Source organism: Bombina bombina, chromosome 3, assembly GCF_027579735.1.
Source record: "Bombina bombina isolate aBomBom1 chromosome 3, aBomBom1.pri, whole genome shotgun sequence".
Taxonomy (NCBI): domain Eukaryota; kingdom Metazoa; phylum Chordata; class Amphibia; order Anura; family Bombinatoridae; genus Bombina; species Bombina bombina.
Window position 1 is genome coordinate 790,761,005 of NC_069501.1, and position 18,617 is coordinate 790,779,621.

Consider the following 18,617-nt stretch of genomic DNA (forward strand, 5'->3'; position numbering starts at 1 on the left):
TCCTGGTTCCTGATCCCTGGCTTGATTTTGACTCTGCTGTTCTCCTTGTTCCTGATTCCGGCTTGTCTGACTACTCGCTTTGGTTCCTCACTCGGCTCGTCTGACTATTTGCTTTGGCTCCTGACTCGGCTCGTCTGACTACTAGCTCTGGCTTTGAATCCTGGCTTGTTATTTGACTCGTGGACTTTTTATTATTTTTTGTTATTAATAAAGGTGTGATTATTTTTGCACTTCTCAACTCAGTCTGATTCCTGGCACCCTGACACACATTTTGACGACACCCTCAGAACTGACTAAGCACAATCAATACTACGCTTGGGAGTGAGATCTCCATGTAGAAATTAAGCCAGAGGAGTGGTTCGGAGAGCTGGTGGCAGCTAGGAAACTGTTGCATTGTGCGACACTGTGAGAGCTCTATTACAAAATAACAGTACAATGGCACTTTGTTCCCACTACATTACATAAATTCTATAGATCCTCTCCCCTATGTTGGAGAGAATGTGCGGTAATCTGGGTACACCCTTACACATCTGGTGGGACTGCCCAAAGATTAGAGGTCTTTGGAGAACAGCATTTAAGACTCTCCATGACTTGCACATTCCTGTACGCATGACTTCAGCCTTGGTTCTGCTTAATCATGGGGCGTCTGGCCTCAAGGAGATAGACAAATCCCTAATGATATATTTACTGGTAGCCACAAAGTTGGCGATAGCTAGAGACTGGAAGCAGTCATCCCCACTCTAATTTTCGAAGATTGTTGCTATCATGGAATATTTTAAAGGCATGGAATTATGTGCTTTTAGAATGCTAAATAAATTAGACTTACACTGCAGCATCTGGTCTGTATGGGATAACTGGCACCTTATGTAGAGGGAGGGGAGGAGGAAGCAGAGTGGAGAAAGGAAAGCAAAAAAAACCAGGGCATTGGGCTACTGTTTATCATTGAGGCCCACTAGATTCCGTTCCTGTCCTCCCGCCCTTCCCTTCCTCTCTATTATTAACTGTTCTTTTTTTTTTTTTTCTTCTTCTACCTCTTCCAAGTCAACTTCATATGATGCGATGTCTAATAAAATGCTTATTTGTTTTCACTCGGAGTATGCTTCAATGTCTGGCACCTTTCACTAAATATGTGATGTATGAAATTGTCATTAAGTTATAGTAAATGTATAATTTCTGTGGTTATCATTTCTAAAATGCCATTGTTGCCTCTATCAGTTGGTCGTCGATATGGAACCATTGTATTAACCATGGTTTATGCGCAGTTATATGTATACGTTGTAAAATGAAGTTCTCAAAGTTCTGCTAATAATGCAGCATGTACCTATTGAAATATTCTTCCCCTTGTACAACACCAGTGACATAATTGTCGATTGTATACCTTTTGATGTAAGATGAGTCTAAATACTTTTGTACGCTGCCTATTGTGACATTAACTTTTTGTTGTAAGCGTCTCAAGAATCTCAATAAAAGATTATTTATAAAAAAAAAAGTTTAGAATCTATTGGACAAACAAATTGGATATATTTTGGAAGGAATAGAACTAATATTAGAATCTATTTTTTTCTGGTTTCAGTATGAATTCTACCTACAAATTAAAGGAACTGCAATGGGTACCAGGTCTGCCCCCAGTTATGCAAACCTTTGTTTGGCAATGTGGAAGGACCACTTTGTTTATAGTTTGTATGACTGGGTGCGATACCTGGTTACCCATTGCAGATATAGGCAATATTTTGTTTATCTGGAATGGCCCAAGGACAGATTTGGAAAAATATATGAAGTAACTGAATGATAATAATTGGGGTTTTAAATTGATTTGGGAAATTAGTAAAACTTTTATTAACTATCTTGATTTGAAAATTTATACTGAGGATATGATTAAAACCAAAAACTACTTCAAGAATGTGGACACTAACTCATATTTAGAAAAGAATAGTTGGCATTATCAGAGTTGGTTAAATAATATCCCCAAAGGGCAATTTTATAGGATTAGTAGACACTGTACTGTGGAAAATAACTATAGAGAACAAGCTGAAGTACTGAAACAAAGATTTGTAGCAAAAAGATATGATGAAGGGGTACTAGATAGGACTATTGAATAGATAGAGAAGATAAATAGGAGTAATCTTTTAATGAATAGCGACAAACGAGAAGATTGGAATAAAAATTAAATTTACGTAACAATAATTCTCGATTACAGTACTGAGGGTTTCATATGAAAAGAAATAATAGAAAGAAATTAGGATATCTCAAAACGGGACCCATGATCGGAAGATTTACTAAGGGGTAGACCTAGATTAGTCTTCTGTAAACCCCCTTATTTGAAACATATTCTAACAAAGAGCTATATTAGGGAAGAAATTAACAGAGAAACATGACTAAGTAACAAGCATTTAAAAGGTTTCTTTACATGCAGAATGCACAGTGGATGCACACAGACTAATATTACATCTAAACATACAGAAAGGAGATACAAAATAGACCAGATGATATCTTGTAACAGCAAGAATGTAATTTATCTGTTTCAATGTTCGTGTGGACTACAGTATATAGGATGCATTACCTGCCAACTTAAAGTGAGAATATATGAACACATATATAATATCAGAAAAGGAATTAAAAACATCCTATATCATTTTATTTTAAAAAGAAACATGAGTGCAACCCAAAACATTTAAACTTTATGGGAATTGCTAAAGAAATCCCACATTGGTGAGAGGGAGATACAATTCACATTCTAAATAGGCTTGAAATTAAATGGATATTTGAACTGGATAGTCATGTGCCAAAAGGATTAAATAAATACTTTGAGATCTGTCAGTTCCTATGAAATGATGTGGATAGTATATTACAATATCATACACTAATATACAATAAGTGACTACATAGAAGTGTATCAGTATCTCACATTCACTGTCCCCTCTTTTTTATCCTTTTGTATCCCCTTTTTTATCTTATCTTTTTATCTTTATATATGTATTTTTATTGTATTTTACCTTTATTCACTATCCATTTTTAAATTAACATTTTTATCCTTTATCCTTTTAAATCGTCTTTCTATTTAATTATATATGGCTTAGGAATAATAGAGATGGTAGATTTATAACTACTTTTACTTGTGGATATAAAGAGGTAATCTTTCTTAATAACTTCATGTTTTTTTAGGTATTTTTATGTACAACAATTTTACAATACAGTAGTGTGTGTTAATATATGTGTAAATAATTTTTCAATGTTATGCCCCTTATCTGTTTTTAATATATAATTTGTGTTGTAAGGACTATAAATACGGCAGCCTTTCTAAATAAGGGACTACCACAATGGCAGCCACCAAAAGTGCTACTAAAATGGCGATCGCCATCTTAATTTCCTGCCAACCGGATGTGACTAAGGAACCCGGAAGTGTCACATTTCAATGCACTACGTGACAGGAACAGAGAAGGTGGGAAATTTAGAGAACGCCATGAATTACAACCAATTAGATGAAGGAAGTCACCAACCAATGGTAATACAGCAAGGGTTTTAAAAACTTTGCAAGAAGATATAGTTATATTCTTGACAAAGTGAAAGTGAAACACGTGTTGAATTATCTCATTTAAACTCTGTTACAGGCTTTGCACCAGGACATTGGGAATTAAAGAGGTCTTTTGGACCATTTACATAGAGGAAAATATTTACACCACCTCCTTGTCTATTACTAGACCTAGGAGTGTGGCTGAAGTGGATAGCCCCATGTGACAGAGTAGCAGTGGATGCTGTGTCTAGGGGAGAGAGCCAGACTGTATATTGTAAACAATGTCTATGATTGTGGTTTTCAGTTCAGAAGGTTGGTCTCCACCCACAGCATGACATCACACTATCAATCCAACAATCATTTCACCAAATAGTCGCTTGGCTTTTTCAAGGTTTTTTCCTTTTTTGGTGAAACAATCGTTGGATTTTGAGCGTGTGATGTCACGTTGTGGGCGGAGACCAACCATAATCATATATACAGTCTGTGTAATATTCAGATGTTCTATCTGTGGTTGTTCTCTGTAAACCCCTGTGATTTTAACACATGTTTTAATAAATTGTTTTAACATTCATCTCAGTTTACTTCTATCTGCTTCTGCTGGAGTCTCCCATTGCTTTTATATCTAGAGCTTGATGTGAAGCTCTGCAGTATGTGAGTATACAACTTGTGAATTAACCCTGTAGTCTCACAGGACTTCACCATTGGCAGCATTGATCTGTTTTATTTGAGGTTAACCCTTGGATTTCGACTGCAGCATTTATTTCCACTGGGAAGTAATCCCTGGGATCACTTATGCACATTTTGGAGTTGGGATTAAGTTATTGACTTTTTTGAACATATCCTCTTTGCACTAACACATTGTTTTTTGTTTGATTTATTATTGTTTTGTGTTTTAACAGGTTAATCATTTTCTTTTTGTGTATTTAAGAAAAAAGATATAGTTATATTCTTGACAAAGCGGAAGCAAAATACGTGTCTGATTAACTGATTTAAACTCTGTTACAGGCTTTGCACCAGGACATTGGGAATTAAAGAGGTCTTTTGGACCATTTCTAATGAGGTTTATACGACCTTTCAATGGGGCTTATTCACTATTATGCCCTATATGTGTCTATAACTGTACTAAAGTTGTGTTGAGTTCTATTTGTGTGTTTTTATAATAAAACCATTTAATGGATGCTGAGTGGACCGCTGTTTATGTGCCAAACATAACACTGCTGTACAAGTTAGAGCTTTACAAACATGGCTCTAAATCACATGAGTAAGAACTTGTAAAGTTGTCAAAATTTATTAAGAAGTCAAACAGGATTGCACTATTATGTATTTCTCTCTATCTTGTTTTTATGAGGAGGAATTGTGAAAAAAGAAGGGAAGACCCCAAAGAATTTGGAAATTGTATCCTCTTTCTAATACGTTTAATACATTTTTTCCATCAATAAAGATTATATATTTTTTTTTTACACATTTTTATGTCACATATTCTAATGGTAGGTATAATGTGTACCTAAACTGAATGTTTCTAACAATTGTTTAGAGCCTTTATCTGATGCCCAAATCTTCAGCCATAGGGGGCTAGAGCTCTGTTTAGAAAAAGCTGCCGTTTAAGCATCCAAACACAGACTATTCATAAAAATGTTGCAGAAAAATAGGACAGCTAGCTTAGCAAAAAATATTATGAATATAACCATCCATCTAAGACCCAAACAAAGGTCTATAAGTAGCATCAGAAGGAATGATCACTAACTGGAAAGTAACTCTTGTTCATGTGGAAATACTTTTTGGGTTTGTTAACTAGGTCCCCTCCCAACACAGAACTTTTATGTACAATTAGAAATACCATTAACGAATTAGAAAGCAACAAAATGACTATCTGTAGCCTGGCACTTCATAGATCATAACTCAAATGAAAATTAATTAAAATGTTGGAGACTTGAGTCAGTCAAATATGGTATACTATAAAGTCAATGGCAAACTTATGCTTAATTGGTTTGGTAAAATGCTAGTCTTTGCTTAACGCTATGAGCCTAAGATTATGAGCATTTTTATTCCAATAGAATATAGATTGAAAGCATTTTTTTTTTTATTTGCTGTTTCTAGGTTCACAAAACATATTTCAACCCTTGTGGAGCATGGGACAGTGAAGAACACCTTAATCAGGGCACAGAGATACTGCTTGAGATGCTGAAAAGCATTAAGAATAAATTCCCAAAATGGCCCGAAGAAGATTGGCTCAAAGGTCTGTTTGAGTTTGACAGTGTTTAGTACAAGATTATCAGAGAGGTATATGTTGGGGGATTAAGGCAGTTTACTATGACATTTTGCTAAATGTTGGGGAAATCCCACAGGATCACAGCAAAGCAAAGTGTGAAACCAGCACTGATAATGCTGACTGGCTGTTTTTTTCCCCTTATGAAAGATAAGCTAAAGAATAACTGCTCACAGAGCCTTTACCCTGGTGACCTGAGGACATTTTGAGGTCAAATATCTTTTTTACATAGAAATGTTCATGTGATTTGTTTTCTAATCAGTTTTTACAGATGTGCTACATCTCTTAAGTAATTTAGCATATGAGTAACATGTCCCTTTAGCGTAAAATAACAGTGATATTCTTTTATTATCCAATAGAGAGGCTTTTTTCTTTGTCTAGTAGATAAATAATAAATGATTACATTTCCCATTAATAAGCAATACAATTGAATATAAATCATTTTGGGTGGATGTATACAAATCTGTTTATGATACCTATTACATTATATTATATTGTATCATATTGCCTATTATAAAACTTAATTACAGAATATCAGGATACTGTACAATTTTATACTTAACATTTTTTTTTTTTTTTTGCAACTATTTTATTAAAAATGTAGCAACTCGGAAAAAGTCCTGATTACCATATTAAAGCTATATGCTATTTGATCTCTTTATTTTTTATTACAGGTGCTATTGCAGCTTATATGTGTGGTCCTGAAAAAGCTTATATTTTTGCAACTATTTTATTAAAAATGTAGCAACTCGGAAAAAGTCCTGATTACCATATTAAAGCTATATGCTATTTGATCTCTTTATTTTTTATTACAGGTGCTATTGCAGCTTATATGTGTGGTCCTGAAAAAGTGGTGGATGAAAATGTAGACAAAAACACTGAAGGAGAAGACTTTGCCAATGATGTTATTGCTAGGGCACAGTATTTTAAGAATCATGGATATTAATAAAAAATGGAGCTCTCTCCTCTGAGCTGTTCTCAAGATAACAAATTTAGGACCAGATTATAAGTGGAGCGCAAAAATGTATGCGCAAATAAAAAGGGTTTATCACTGTGTTTGTGCGCATCAGGTTTAACGCTCGTATTACAAGTTGACAGTAAAGGTGATTGCTTGAGAGCAATAGTGATTTACCCTAGAATGATTACCATGTCCTCGCAAATACAAAAAAGTGTCACAAAGCACATCAAAAGTACATTAAAAAGTACAGTTACCGCAATAATAACACCACCTAATAAAAATTATTTTAAAAAAATATTGCACAAAAAAGTGCTCAATGATATGAGGCCTCAGGTGTTAGAAAAAAAGGCAGCAAAGGGCTTTAACAGAGATACATACATATACATGTCTAAAGGTTTGTGTATATATATATATATATATATATATATATATATATATATATGTGTGTGTGTATATACAATATATATATATATATATATATATATGTATGTATATATATATGTATGTTTTTATGTATCTATATATATATATATACGTGCACTGGAGCCCTTTGCAGTCAAGTAGATGAAAAAATGAAAAAGCATAATTCTGCAATATTCATATTTAATAAAGAGTTATGCTGTTTATTTACTGTTAATATTTACATTCCAATGTTCTGCACATAGCAGAATATGTTCTATGTATTTCTAATAAGATATGCATATATATCTGTAAATATCTATACCTTTATATATATATATATATATATATATATATATATATATATATATATATATATGTGTGTATGTATATATATATATATATATATATATATATATATATATATATATATATATATATATATATATATATATATATATATATATATACAGTATGTATGAATATATATTTGTGCAAAATACCAACAGACATATGTAGAAATATGTATTATAAATAAATAGAACATATTCTGCTATGTGAAGAACATTGGAATGTGAAATATCCATATCTTCATGTCGTGTTAGCGCATTTCAGAATATGCAATCGGGTTTGCGCGCAAGTAGGATGTTAGGAATTTTTTTTTTGCTCCATTGACTTCTATAGGGAAAACATTGCACGCACTATATTTTAAGTTCGGCTTTTTCTGCATGCCGAGTTAGCAAAAACAGTTTACTTTCAACTTGTAATAAGAGCGCTACCTGACAAGCGCAAAAACCTTACCTCTAGCGGAGTTAATACTCAACCGGGAGTGTAAAATACTGCTCCACTTGTAATCTGGCCCTTAATGATTTACATGTAATGTTGATTTTGCTTTTTATTTTTTTTATATTAATATTAAATTACTTTTGTTCTTCAAAAAAAGAAAATATTTTGGGTTATATGAACTAACAAAGCCTGACATTTAAAATAAATTAAGTATGTCACAATAGAGAGAAATATTTGTTATTGAATGTCTGTGTGTAAACTATGGTTAATAAAAAAAATAAAAAGCAATTATATATCTTAATGCTGAACTTTTCAAGGACATTTCTTATTTCATACATTATTTCATATATTATTACATTATTTCTGGGATTCTGCCATCTATGATATGGAGCAGAGCACAAGAGGGGGAGGAGACAGTGTGGATACAAAGAGACGTTAGCAGTGAGAATATTTTGTTCCAAAGGAAGGAAAGTTTTGGACATGCCCAGCATATAAGGAGGTCAGATGCAGACTCTCCACATAATCTCCAGCATTGGGGCAAGCACGTTGAATGTATCTGGGCAAGTCTTACAGATGTTCTATGCCACTTCAAGGTTTTTTCATAAGAGTTATAGCTTTATCTAGATCACGTTCAGAGATCATGCAATCTAATTATCTACCCCATGCTATTATCTGCTAAGGTATTCCTCCATCTAATAAAAATTATGCAAAAAAAATATTGCACACAAAAGTTATAAAGGCTTGAAGATAGGAGGTATCAGGTGTTAGATTAAAAAAAAAAGGCAGGCAAAGGGCTTTAATATAGTGATACATACACATACATGTCTAAAGATGTATATGTATAAATATATATATGTCTATATAGGTGTACATATATATTATTGTATTTATAGGTGTAAATATGTATTTACAGACATATAAACACATAAATGCATTTGTATACCATTAAGTAGATGAAAAGATGTAAAATTATATTTATGCAATAACTATTTTTAATAAAGGCTTAAACTATGTATTTACTGTAAATATTTCACATTCCAATGTTCTGCACATGGCAGAATATGTTCTATGTATTTTTAAATAGATATTCCTATATATATATATATATATATATATATATATATATATATATATATATATATATATATATCATGTGTGTATGTGTGTGTATATATATATATATATATATATAAATATTCAAGCAAATCAAGGAAAGTGGAACAGTACTCCCAGACCGGACCGGGGACACATCACATGACCCTGAAACACTGCTCAGCTATGGTGCTATAGCACTCTCAAAGAGCTGCACTATTTCTAGAGTCACATGCAGTCTTGGCCCACACCAGCCTGGGAGCAGGTCCCTAGGGAAAATAACTAAACAGAAGTTACCATACACACAAAAATAAAGTCCAGCACTCGCTCATAAGCTCGTTTAGTTACTAATCTAAATTCGGATGAATTTGCAAAATGAGGAAATTCGAATCGATTCAAATTTCCGAATTACCCTTGCAATGAAACTAAACTAATCCGAATGCATTTGTAACAAATAAATCCAAATTAGTTTGGATGTGTTCAAATGCATTAAAAAGCATTTGAATGGCCATGAACTAATCCCAATTCAGTATAACAATTGCATTTAGTGATGTTTAGTGAGAGAGAACAGTGAAATAATTCCGTTTGTGTAACTTGGAACCATCTGAATCAACATAACACTTACCGAACTTCCAAATTTACTAATCGATCCAAAACGAATACATCTGAATGCATTCGAATGTATCCGAATCTGAAACAAATGCATTGAAATGTATCTGAATTTGAATCAATCCAAACCGAAATTTGAAAAAATACGAATGGGTCCAAAACGAACCGAAACAAATTTTTCCGATGTGCACATGTCTTAAGCAAACTGGAAGAGTCAGTTACTGCATTTGGCCAAATGGGACAATATGTGCAAAACATCACTCTTAAATAGTGTACAATTATAAACATACCCATCTCTCATGTGGCACCACACATCGTGTATGGAACGCAAACCATGCGTTCCAGTAAAACTGGAAGTAACGTAATGTCCGCTCCGGTTTAAAAAAATACCATTTATTAATTAATAAAACATATCATAAAGGAATCCACTTGATCCATAAATTGCAACTTGCAACTATGAAAGTCATAAATGACATAATTATACATATCTCATGTCTAGAACATGTGCATTCTGTGAATGGCAAAATTTGCAGTGAGTCAAAATTTAGGACAAACTGTTTCCATAGAAACATAACAAGCTTTGTTATACAAGTGCCGTATTCTATATTCAGCATTTGTGTCCACTTGATCCTAAATTGAGGCTTGCATCAAAAAGAATCCAACTTGACATGCTAATAAATATTCTATATCTAGAACATGTACATTTAGTAAGTGGCAAGAATCACCGTGAATCAAAACTGCATGCATATTGTTTTCATAGAAACATAATAAACAATATTATACGAATGCCACACTCTATATGCAGCAATTATTACTCTTATGTATTACTGCATAGTGTATCATTCCCAAATGAGGGCAACAGAGTAGTGACATTACAATATAATTGTTGTTACATTAAATATACTCAAATGGCAACATTATTTACAATATTTACAAACCAAGACAAGCAACAATATATACATAAAGTCAGGACCCCCATCAGGGCGTGAAAGGGGTGACTCCTGTCAGGGGCCCACTAGGCCAGGGGGCCCTATGAGGCAAGCACAACTTTTAGAGAGGAGGTATGACTTACTTAGCAAATGTTCTTTTATTTCTTTGTGCAATTTTGGATTGAAACTTCAGTGTGGTAGTTGTATAGTGGCGCCAGGGTTCCATAAAAACAATTTTTTTTTAGCAAAATGCAGCAGTGTATTTATGATTATTTGACAATGCTGTAGAAATGCTATATTTAAAACCATGCAGAAATGTTTTCTCCTCAATACACAAATGGTAGGCGCCCTTATTTTCAGATATGATTTTTGTATTTATATATATATATATTAATTACATTCCAGTTTGCTGCCCCTTTATGCAAGGACTTTCCAGATGCCAGGAGGCATTTCATCTAAGATTTTTACATCTGCATAATGTTATATACTCAGGTTAAGATTGCTCAGTGTTTGAAATGAGACAGGTTAACTTGACACTGTTCAGTTTACACTACAGATGACCGGTTTGAAATACATACAAACAAGCCTAAATCCCGCATTTAACCAGATCTAATGGTATGAGACTGAGTACCAAAGCTTATGGTTCCACCAAGACCACACAGAGTTCAGTATTTTAAAAATCCATAAGTACAGCTAACAGATGGGAACATTTGTACACCAGATTTGAAGTGGTGCTCTTGGTTAGGGAAAATTGGAAAAAAACAAACATTTGTCAACCTTTCAAAAGTACTTTTCTTCATCTACCCATTCTGATAAATCATTAAAGTACAATTTTTAATTCACAGAAGAGTTTTTGTTTGCACATTTACAAATATGATTCTTTAAAAAGTGATCTCTTAATTTCTGCTATTTTTTTATCATGCATGTCACACACTGTTGATTTAGGGGATTGTAATGTGCAGAAATTGTACCTCATGTGAGTGTTTGTGTGGGATGTGTTTATGTCTTTGTTCTTTTGTTAGTGTCTCTATGAGTGTTTAAGTATTTTTTCTGTGGGTCTCACTCTAATGGTGTGTGTGTGTCTGTCTTTGTGCATTTTCTGTGGATGTCTCCGTGAGGGTGTGTGTATGTATGTCTTTGTGTATTTTCTGTTGATGCCTCTGTGAGGGTGGGTGTGTATGTCTTTGTGTGTTTTCTGTGGATGTCTCTGTGAGGGTGTGTGCGTATGTCTTTGTGCATTTTCTGTGGGTGTCTCTGTGAGGGTATGTGTGCAGGTCTTTGTGTGTTTTCTGTGGATGTCTCTGTGAGGGTGTGTGCGTATGTCTGTGAATTTTCTGTGGTTTCTCTGTGAGGGTGTGTATGTATGCCTTTATGTGTTTTCTGTGGATGTCTGTGAGGGTGTGTGCATATGTCTGCATTTTCTGTGGGTGTCTCTGTGAGGGTGTGTGTGTATGTCTCTGTGCATCTTCTGTGGATGTCTCTGTAAGGGTGTGTGCATATATCTTTGTAAATTTTCTGTTGGGGTCTCTGTGAGGGTGTGTGTGTGTGTGTATATGTATTTGTGCATTTTATGTGGATGCCTCTGTGAAGGTTGGTGTGTATGTCTTTGTGTGTTTTCTGTGGATGTCTCTGTAAGGATGTGTGTGTGTGTGTTTGTATGCCTGTGTTTTTGTAGATGTCTCTGTGAGGGTGTATGCATATGTATGTGCATTTTCCGTGGGTGTCTCTGTGAGGGTGTGTGTTTGTGTATGTATGTCTGTGTGTTTTCTGTGGATGTCTCTGTGAGGGAAAAAAAAAAAGTCTGGCACACCAGCTAAAATTCCAAAGACTTTATTAGAACAGAATCTCCATCAATGTGGCAGATAAAAAACATGCATCTGATGTCTTTGTGAGGGTGTGTGCATATGTCTGTGTGTTTTCTGTGGGTGTCTCTGTGAGGGTGTTTGCATATGTCTGTGTGTTTTCTGTAGATGTCTCTGTGAGGGTGTGTGTGTGTACGTCTTTGTGCATTTACTGTTGCTATCTCTCTGAGGGTGTGTGTGTATGTCTTTTTATGTTTTCTGTGGATGTCTCAGTGAGGGTGTGTGTGCATGTATATCTTTGTGTGTTTTCTGTGGGTGTCTGTGAGTGTGTATGTCTGTGTGTGTTTTCTCAGGTTGTCTCTGTGGGTCTTTCCTTGGGTGTATGTGCAAGTTTGTGTTTAAGTTTGTGTGTGTGTGTGTGTGTGTGTGTGTGTGTGTGTGTGTGTGTGTGTAGGACATTTTGATCTTTCTACTGATTATTCACATCTTTCTACAGACTTTGAGACTAATGCAACCTTTCCAAAAGTCACCATTCCACCACTTAACCTTTAAATTATTGTTTAGGCAGTTCAGGGTCCTTCTTTGCAGCCACTGCATATAGTTGACATCTTCCTTGACAAAAATATAATCAGAACTCCATATTTTGTCTTGTAAATCTCCTTTTTTGAGGGGGGGGGGGGGCTGCTGGTCAATGGTTAAGTAAGGGGGCCCAAAATTTCTAGTGGCGGCCCTGTATAAATATCAATATAATCAGAACAGCAGAGTCTTAAGACACTATTTTGAGGGTCATATGGCACTGAGAGCATCGATTTTAATGAGTAACTACATAATATAAGTGAATATTTGCCTGTGTGGTGGATACAAGATCAAGGCTGATCCCTGATCCCCCACAAACCTATAGGTGACTACCAAGGACTGCGTGTAATACCAAATGGCCTCACTCAAACCTTCCATACCCATAAGCACAATATCACACAAGACCCGCACCCCCGGTATGTGTCTGATGTTTAGCTCAGATAAAGCGGTGTCAAATTTAACCCTCTAGGGTAAATTGTCTTCAACCTAATAATCCATTGGTCTCGTGTCAAGAGGACTTTATCCCTATCTCCCCCTCAATCCAATTTCGGTACTTGATCTATAAGTATGGATCTAATTGAGGAGACAGGATGGGATTTTTCTGCACAGTAGCGTGCAACTGGCTGGTCTGAGTAACCTCTATCGAATGCTTGTCTGATAGCCAGTCTATGATTTGCCATGTGCTTCCTCAAGGTGCCCCTTGTTTTTCCAACATAGTATTGGGACCACGGGCAAATAAGGAGGTAAATCACATGTGTTGTATTACAGGACAATGAAAATCGAATCTTGTCAATTTTATTTTTGTATGGGTGGTGAAAAATTCTTGTGGCAATAAGGCTATTGCAAGTCACACAGCCTAAGCACTTACAACACCCCTTCACATTTGTTCTCTTTTGTGTCTGGTAACATGATTTAGGATCTGTTTTAACCAGTAAGTCTCTGAGGGTAATGCCCGGTCTGTATTCCACCATAGGTCTGGTGTCATGAGCAAATGGTAATTTGGCGTCCGAAGTCAGTAAAGGACAGTGATTCCTCAGGATTGTTCCCGTATTAGTGGTATTTGGTGCAAAAGATGTAACCATAATACATTTACTATCATCCCCAGTCCAGATGGATCAAGGTGTGTGATATTGTGCTTAGGGGCATGGAAGGTTTGAGTGAGGCCATTTGACACTATCACCTCTCCACCTACTCCTAATATCAATGAATACACACCAATTTACCAACAACATTGCCAACTTAGATCCTCCAATTTTTTAGGGGTCACTATGAGATCCGAAGGGGGAGGAACAATAGGCCAAATATCAGGTGGGGAAAATTTAAGACAAAGACCCCCAATGAGGGGACTATTGAAAGCATAATTATCAATTTGAGTTCCCATCAACTGACCACTGCTGAGACATTTTTTTTAATAAAGGGCTGTCTTTTGTCCCAAGCCGGGGTGTGTCAGATTTCGATCTCAAATTGGATATACACCGCTTTCAGAGACTCCTGAAAATCAAAGAACACTTTCAATATCACGGTCCCAATAATAGATTTAAAAAGAATAGCTGTAGGAAGCAAAGTATATTTGAACCAGCTAATTGCAGCCCCAGCATTAAAACATTTATTTGACTAATTACACAGGATATGGAATTAGAACAGAAGAAAAAAAAGTGGATAAATAATCTCATTAAGGAGGAACAATCCGCTATTAAATCCTTGCAATTAGATCCTACCCTGGTGATCATGCCGATGGATAAAGGTGGGGCTATTGTCCTTATGAACTATCTAGATTACAAGGAGGATATTTTAAAACAACTATCAGATCATAATACATATTAACTTTTTGATCATACTATACCCTTTAAGAGAGAATTAGATGATCTAATTCACTTTGGTTTTGAACAAGGCTATATTAGTGAGGAACTCAAAGACTTCTGTATCACACAATTTGTAGTGTTGTGCTTACTTCCTGGTTTGGTTAGATGGCACATTGAGGCTTCCATACAAAGATGATGTCATCAAGTGGCCTGTGTCAGTTTGTGATGCAGTTATAAAGTACAAGTAACAATGATTGAACCTCAGGATCTGACATGTGCTGCTACTAATAAATGTAATGTCAGCTACAGATCACTGCAGAGGATACAGCATCAGCCAGTCGTGAAGAGTAAGAACTGTCAGTTACACATAAGTTATATTGCAGTTATACAGTTAATAGTTATACAGTTATAAGTTACCCTGGATTACTATAGTGCTGCATACACAGTGTAAAGGACTGCTAATATAAGGCGTGCAGCAGCCATTCATTATAAAGGACTATATATGTGTATCTATCCATATTACTGTGTGCAAATCTACAGGAGCCACCTTGTTATGTAATCCAGTAAATAAAGTGCCAGTTTACATTTAGAAGTTTCAAGTGCATCATTCATATAAGGAGTTAATGTTTGCTATGTAAGTACATTACATAATTTCCCACTACACCTATCCTATACACAATTCCCAAGATTCATAAAACATTACACAATCCTCCTGGATGTCCGATAGTATTGGCCAGAGGATGTTTGTTACAACTAGTAGCCCAATACATTGATTCCATTTTACAACCAATGGTTAGAAAAATCAAATAGTTTGTTTTGGACACCAATGATCTTATCAAATTGTTGATAGAGGTTCAGATCCAAGAAGGTGATCTCCTTGTTACCTTAGATGTCAACAATTTGTACACGATCATACCTCACCATGAGGGGCTCCGTGCAGTAAGTACACACCTTCTAGAGAATAATGAGTACCCAGTTGAATACCTGTTATCACTGATTGAATTCATTTTAAAGAAAAATTATTTCAAATTTAGTGGAAGATTTTTATGTGCAAACATCAGGGACAGCGATGGGCTCAAATATGGCCCCTGCTTATGCCAATACTTCTATGTCTTCCTTTGAGAATGAGTATCTGTGGAATACTAATGACCATTCGATAATCTGTTACAGAAGATATATCGACAATATTCTCTTGATATGGAGGGGTGGACGAGATAAACTTGATCAATGGTTTAAAACATAGAATAACACAGATACCACAGTTAGATTCAAACTAAATGTTAACGAAAACAGCATACACTTCCTTGACCTGTCTATCTTTATTACACATACTATAACTCCTTGGGTACAACACTTTACACAAAGCCTACTGACCGTTACTCCCTATTGAGAGCAGAAAGCTGCCATCCCCCTACTCTAATTAAGGGTATTGTTAAATCATAAATGATAAGAGCCCTTAGGAATAACTCCCAACTTGATTTAGGGGTCTCCCAGTTACAAGCGGTTAAAAATAAATTTCTGCACTGGGGATATAAACTACGATTGGTTGGTACAGTTATAGAAGAAGTACAAGGTCTGACACAATTAGACTTGATCCATCTGAATAAAGATAGGACTGTGGATGATAGTAAGCTTATTATGGTAACAACTTTTGCACCAAATACCACTAATACTGGAACAATCCTGAGGAAACATTGGCTTTTATTGACTTAGAAAGCCAAATTACCATTTGTCATGACACCAGACCTATGGTGGGATACAGATGTGGCAAAAACCTCAGAGACTTACTGGTTAAAACATATCCTAAATCATGTTACCAGACACAACAGAGAACAAATGTGAAGGGGTGTTATAAATGCTTAGGGTGTGTGACTTGCAATAGCCTTATTGCCAAAAGAACTTTTCATCACCCGCTCAAAAATAAAATTTACAGCATTCGATTTTCATTGTCCTGTAATACAACACATGCCACTGTGCAGAAAGAAATCCTGTCTTTTCAATTAGATCCATACTTATAGATCATGTACCGAAATTGGATTAAGGGGGAGATAGGGAAAAAGTCCTTTTCACAGGAGAAGCCCAATGGATGTATAGGTTGGGGACAATTTACCCTGGAGGGTTAAATTTGACACCGGACTTTAAGGTACTTATCTGAGTTAAACATCAGACACATACTGGGGGTACTAGTCTTGTGTGATATTGTGCTTAGGGGCACGGTAGGTTTGTATGATACAGTCACTCATTAAAATCAATGCTCTCAGACAGTGCCATATGACCCTAAAAATAGTGTCTTAAGACTCTGCTGTTCTTATACAGCTGTGTGAAGCTGGCCCCCCTACAATCGGCACAAATAAAAAATCCACTGTTTTTCGTTAGTGCTACGTTTGTGCTTTTTTTGCTGTTTTGTGCCGCAAAAATTAAGATTTGTGCTGCTTTTATTTTTAAGATAATACAATTGTTTTTTGATTTATTACAGATTAAATAAAGGTCACCAGCCCCCCTACAACAGCCAAAAGACATGAAATCAGGCTTATTGGTTAGTGCTACGTTTGTGCTGGTTTGTGCTAATAAAATCTCTGTTCTATCTTGTTTCGTTTTTGACTTATTAGCAATTTAATAAAGGTCTCCCAGCCCCCCTACAGCAACCAAACCACATGAAACTGGTTGGTTGGTTAGTGTTGCATTTATGCTGTTTAAATCTCTGTTCTATCTCATTTCATTTTTGATTTATTAACGATTTAATAAAGGTCACCAAAGGTTACCCAGCCCCCCTACAACAGCCAAAAGACATGAAACGGGCTGGTTGGTTAGTGCTACATTTGTACCAGTTTGTGCCGTTAACATTTTTATTTGTGCTGCCTTGTTTTTTTTAGTTATAACAGTTTGTTTTTTTGTCAATGAAAATTATGTAACCGCCATCCAACTCGCCTCAGCTGTATAAAATTGGCACTCCGGCCTAGATTTGGAGTTTTGTCGGTAACGACCCGAAAAACTAACGCCGGCTTTTTTCTGGCCGCACCATAAAAATAACTCTGGTATCGAGAGTCCACATAAAGGCTGCGTTAGGCTCCAAAAAAGGAGCGTAGAGCATTTTTAACGCAGCTTCAACTCTCGATACCAGAGTTGCTTACGGACGCGGCCAGCCTCAAAAACGTGCTCTAATCTGCCGCTCCGTAAACCGCCGCTACTTACATTATCCCTATGTACCCCTAATCTGCTGCCCCTAACACCGCCGACCCCTATATTGTATTTATTAACCCCTAATCTGCCCCCCTCAACGTCGCCTCCACCTGCCTACACTTATTAACCCCTAATCTGCCGCTCCGTAAACCGCCGCTACTTACATTATCCCTATGTACCCCTAATCTGGTTCCATAACATCGCCGACCCCTATATTATATTTATTAACCCCTAATCTGCCCCCCACAACGTCGCCTCCACCTGCCTACACTTATTAACCCCTAATCTGCCGACCGGACCTGAGCGCTACTATAATAAAGTTATTAACCCCTAATCCGCCTCACTAACCCTATATTAAATAGTATTAACCCCTAATCTGCCGTCCCTAACATCGCCGACACCTAACTTCAATTATTAACCCCTAATCTGCCGACCGGAGCTCACCGCTATTCTAATAAATGGATTAACCCCTAAAGCTAAATCTAACCCTAACACTAACACCCCCCTAAGATAAATATAATTTAAATCTAACGAAATAAATTAACTCTTATTAAATAAATTATTCCTATTTAAAGCTAAATACTTACCTGTAAAATAAATCCTAATATAGCTACAATATAAATTATAATTACATTGTAGCTATTTTAGGATTAATATTTATTTTACAGGTAACTTTGTATTTATTTTAACCAGGTACAATAGCTATT

General features: G+C 35.7%; 1 protein-coding gene across 1 annotated transcript in view; it reads left to right on the top strand.

Moving 5' to 3' along the window:
* Nucleotides 1–7,290, top strand: part of LOC128651932 (lysozyme g) — a 70,965-nt gene extending 63,675 nt beyond the window's left edge. Inside the window, exons 3-4 of the mRNA XM_053704896.1 lie at nt 5,609–5,747; nt 6,593–7,290. Coding sequence (XP_053560871.1) covers nt 5,609–5,747; nt 6,593–6,723 — 270 coding nt within the window. The 3' untranslated portion in view covers nt 6,724–7,290. The remainder of the gene's footprint in view (nt 1–5,608; nt 5,748–6,592) is intronic.
* The last annotated feature ends 11,327 nt before the right edge of the window (nt 7,291–18,617 follow it).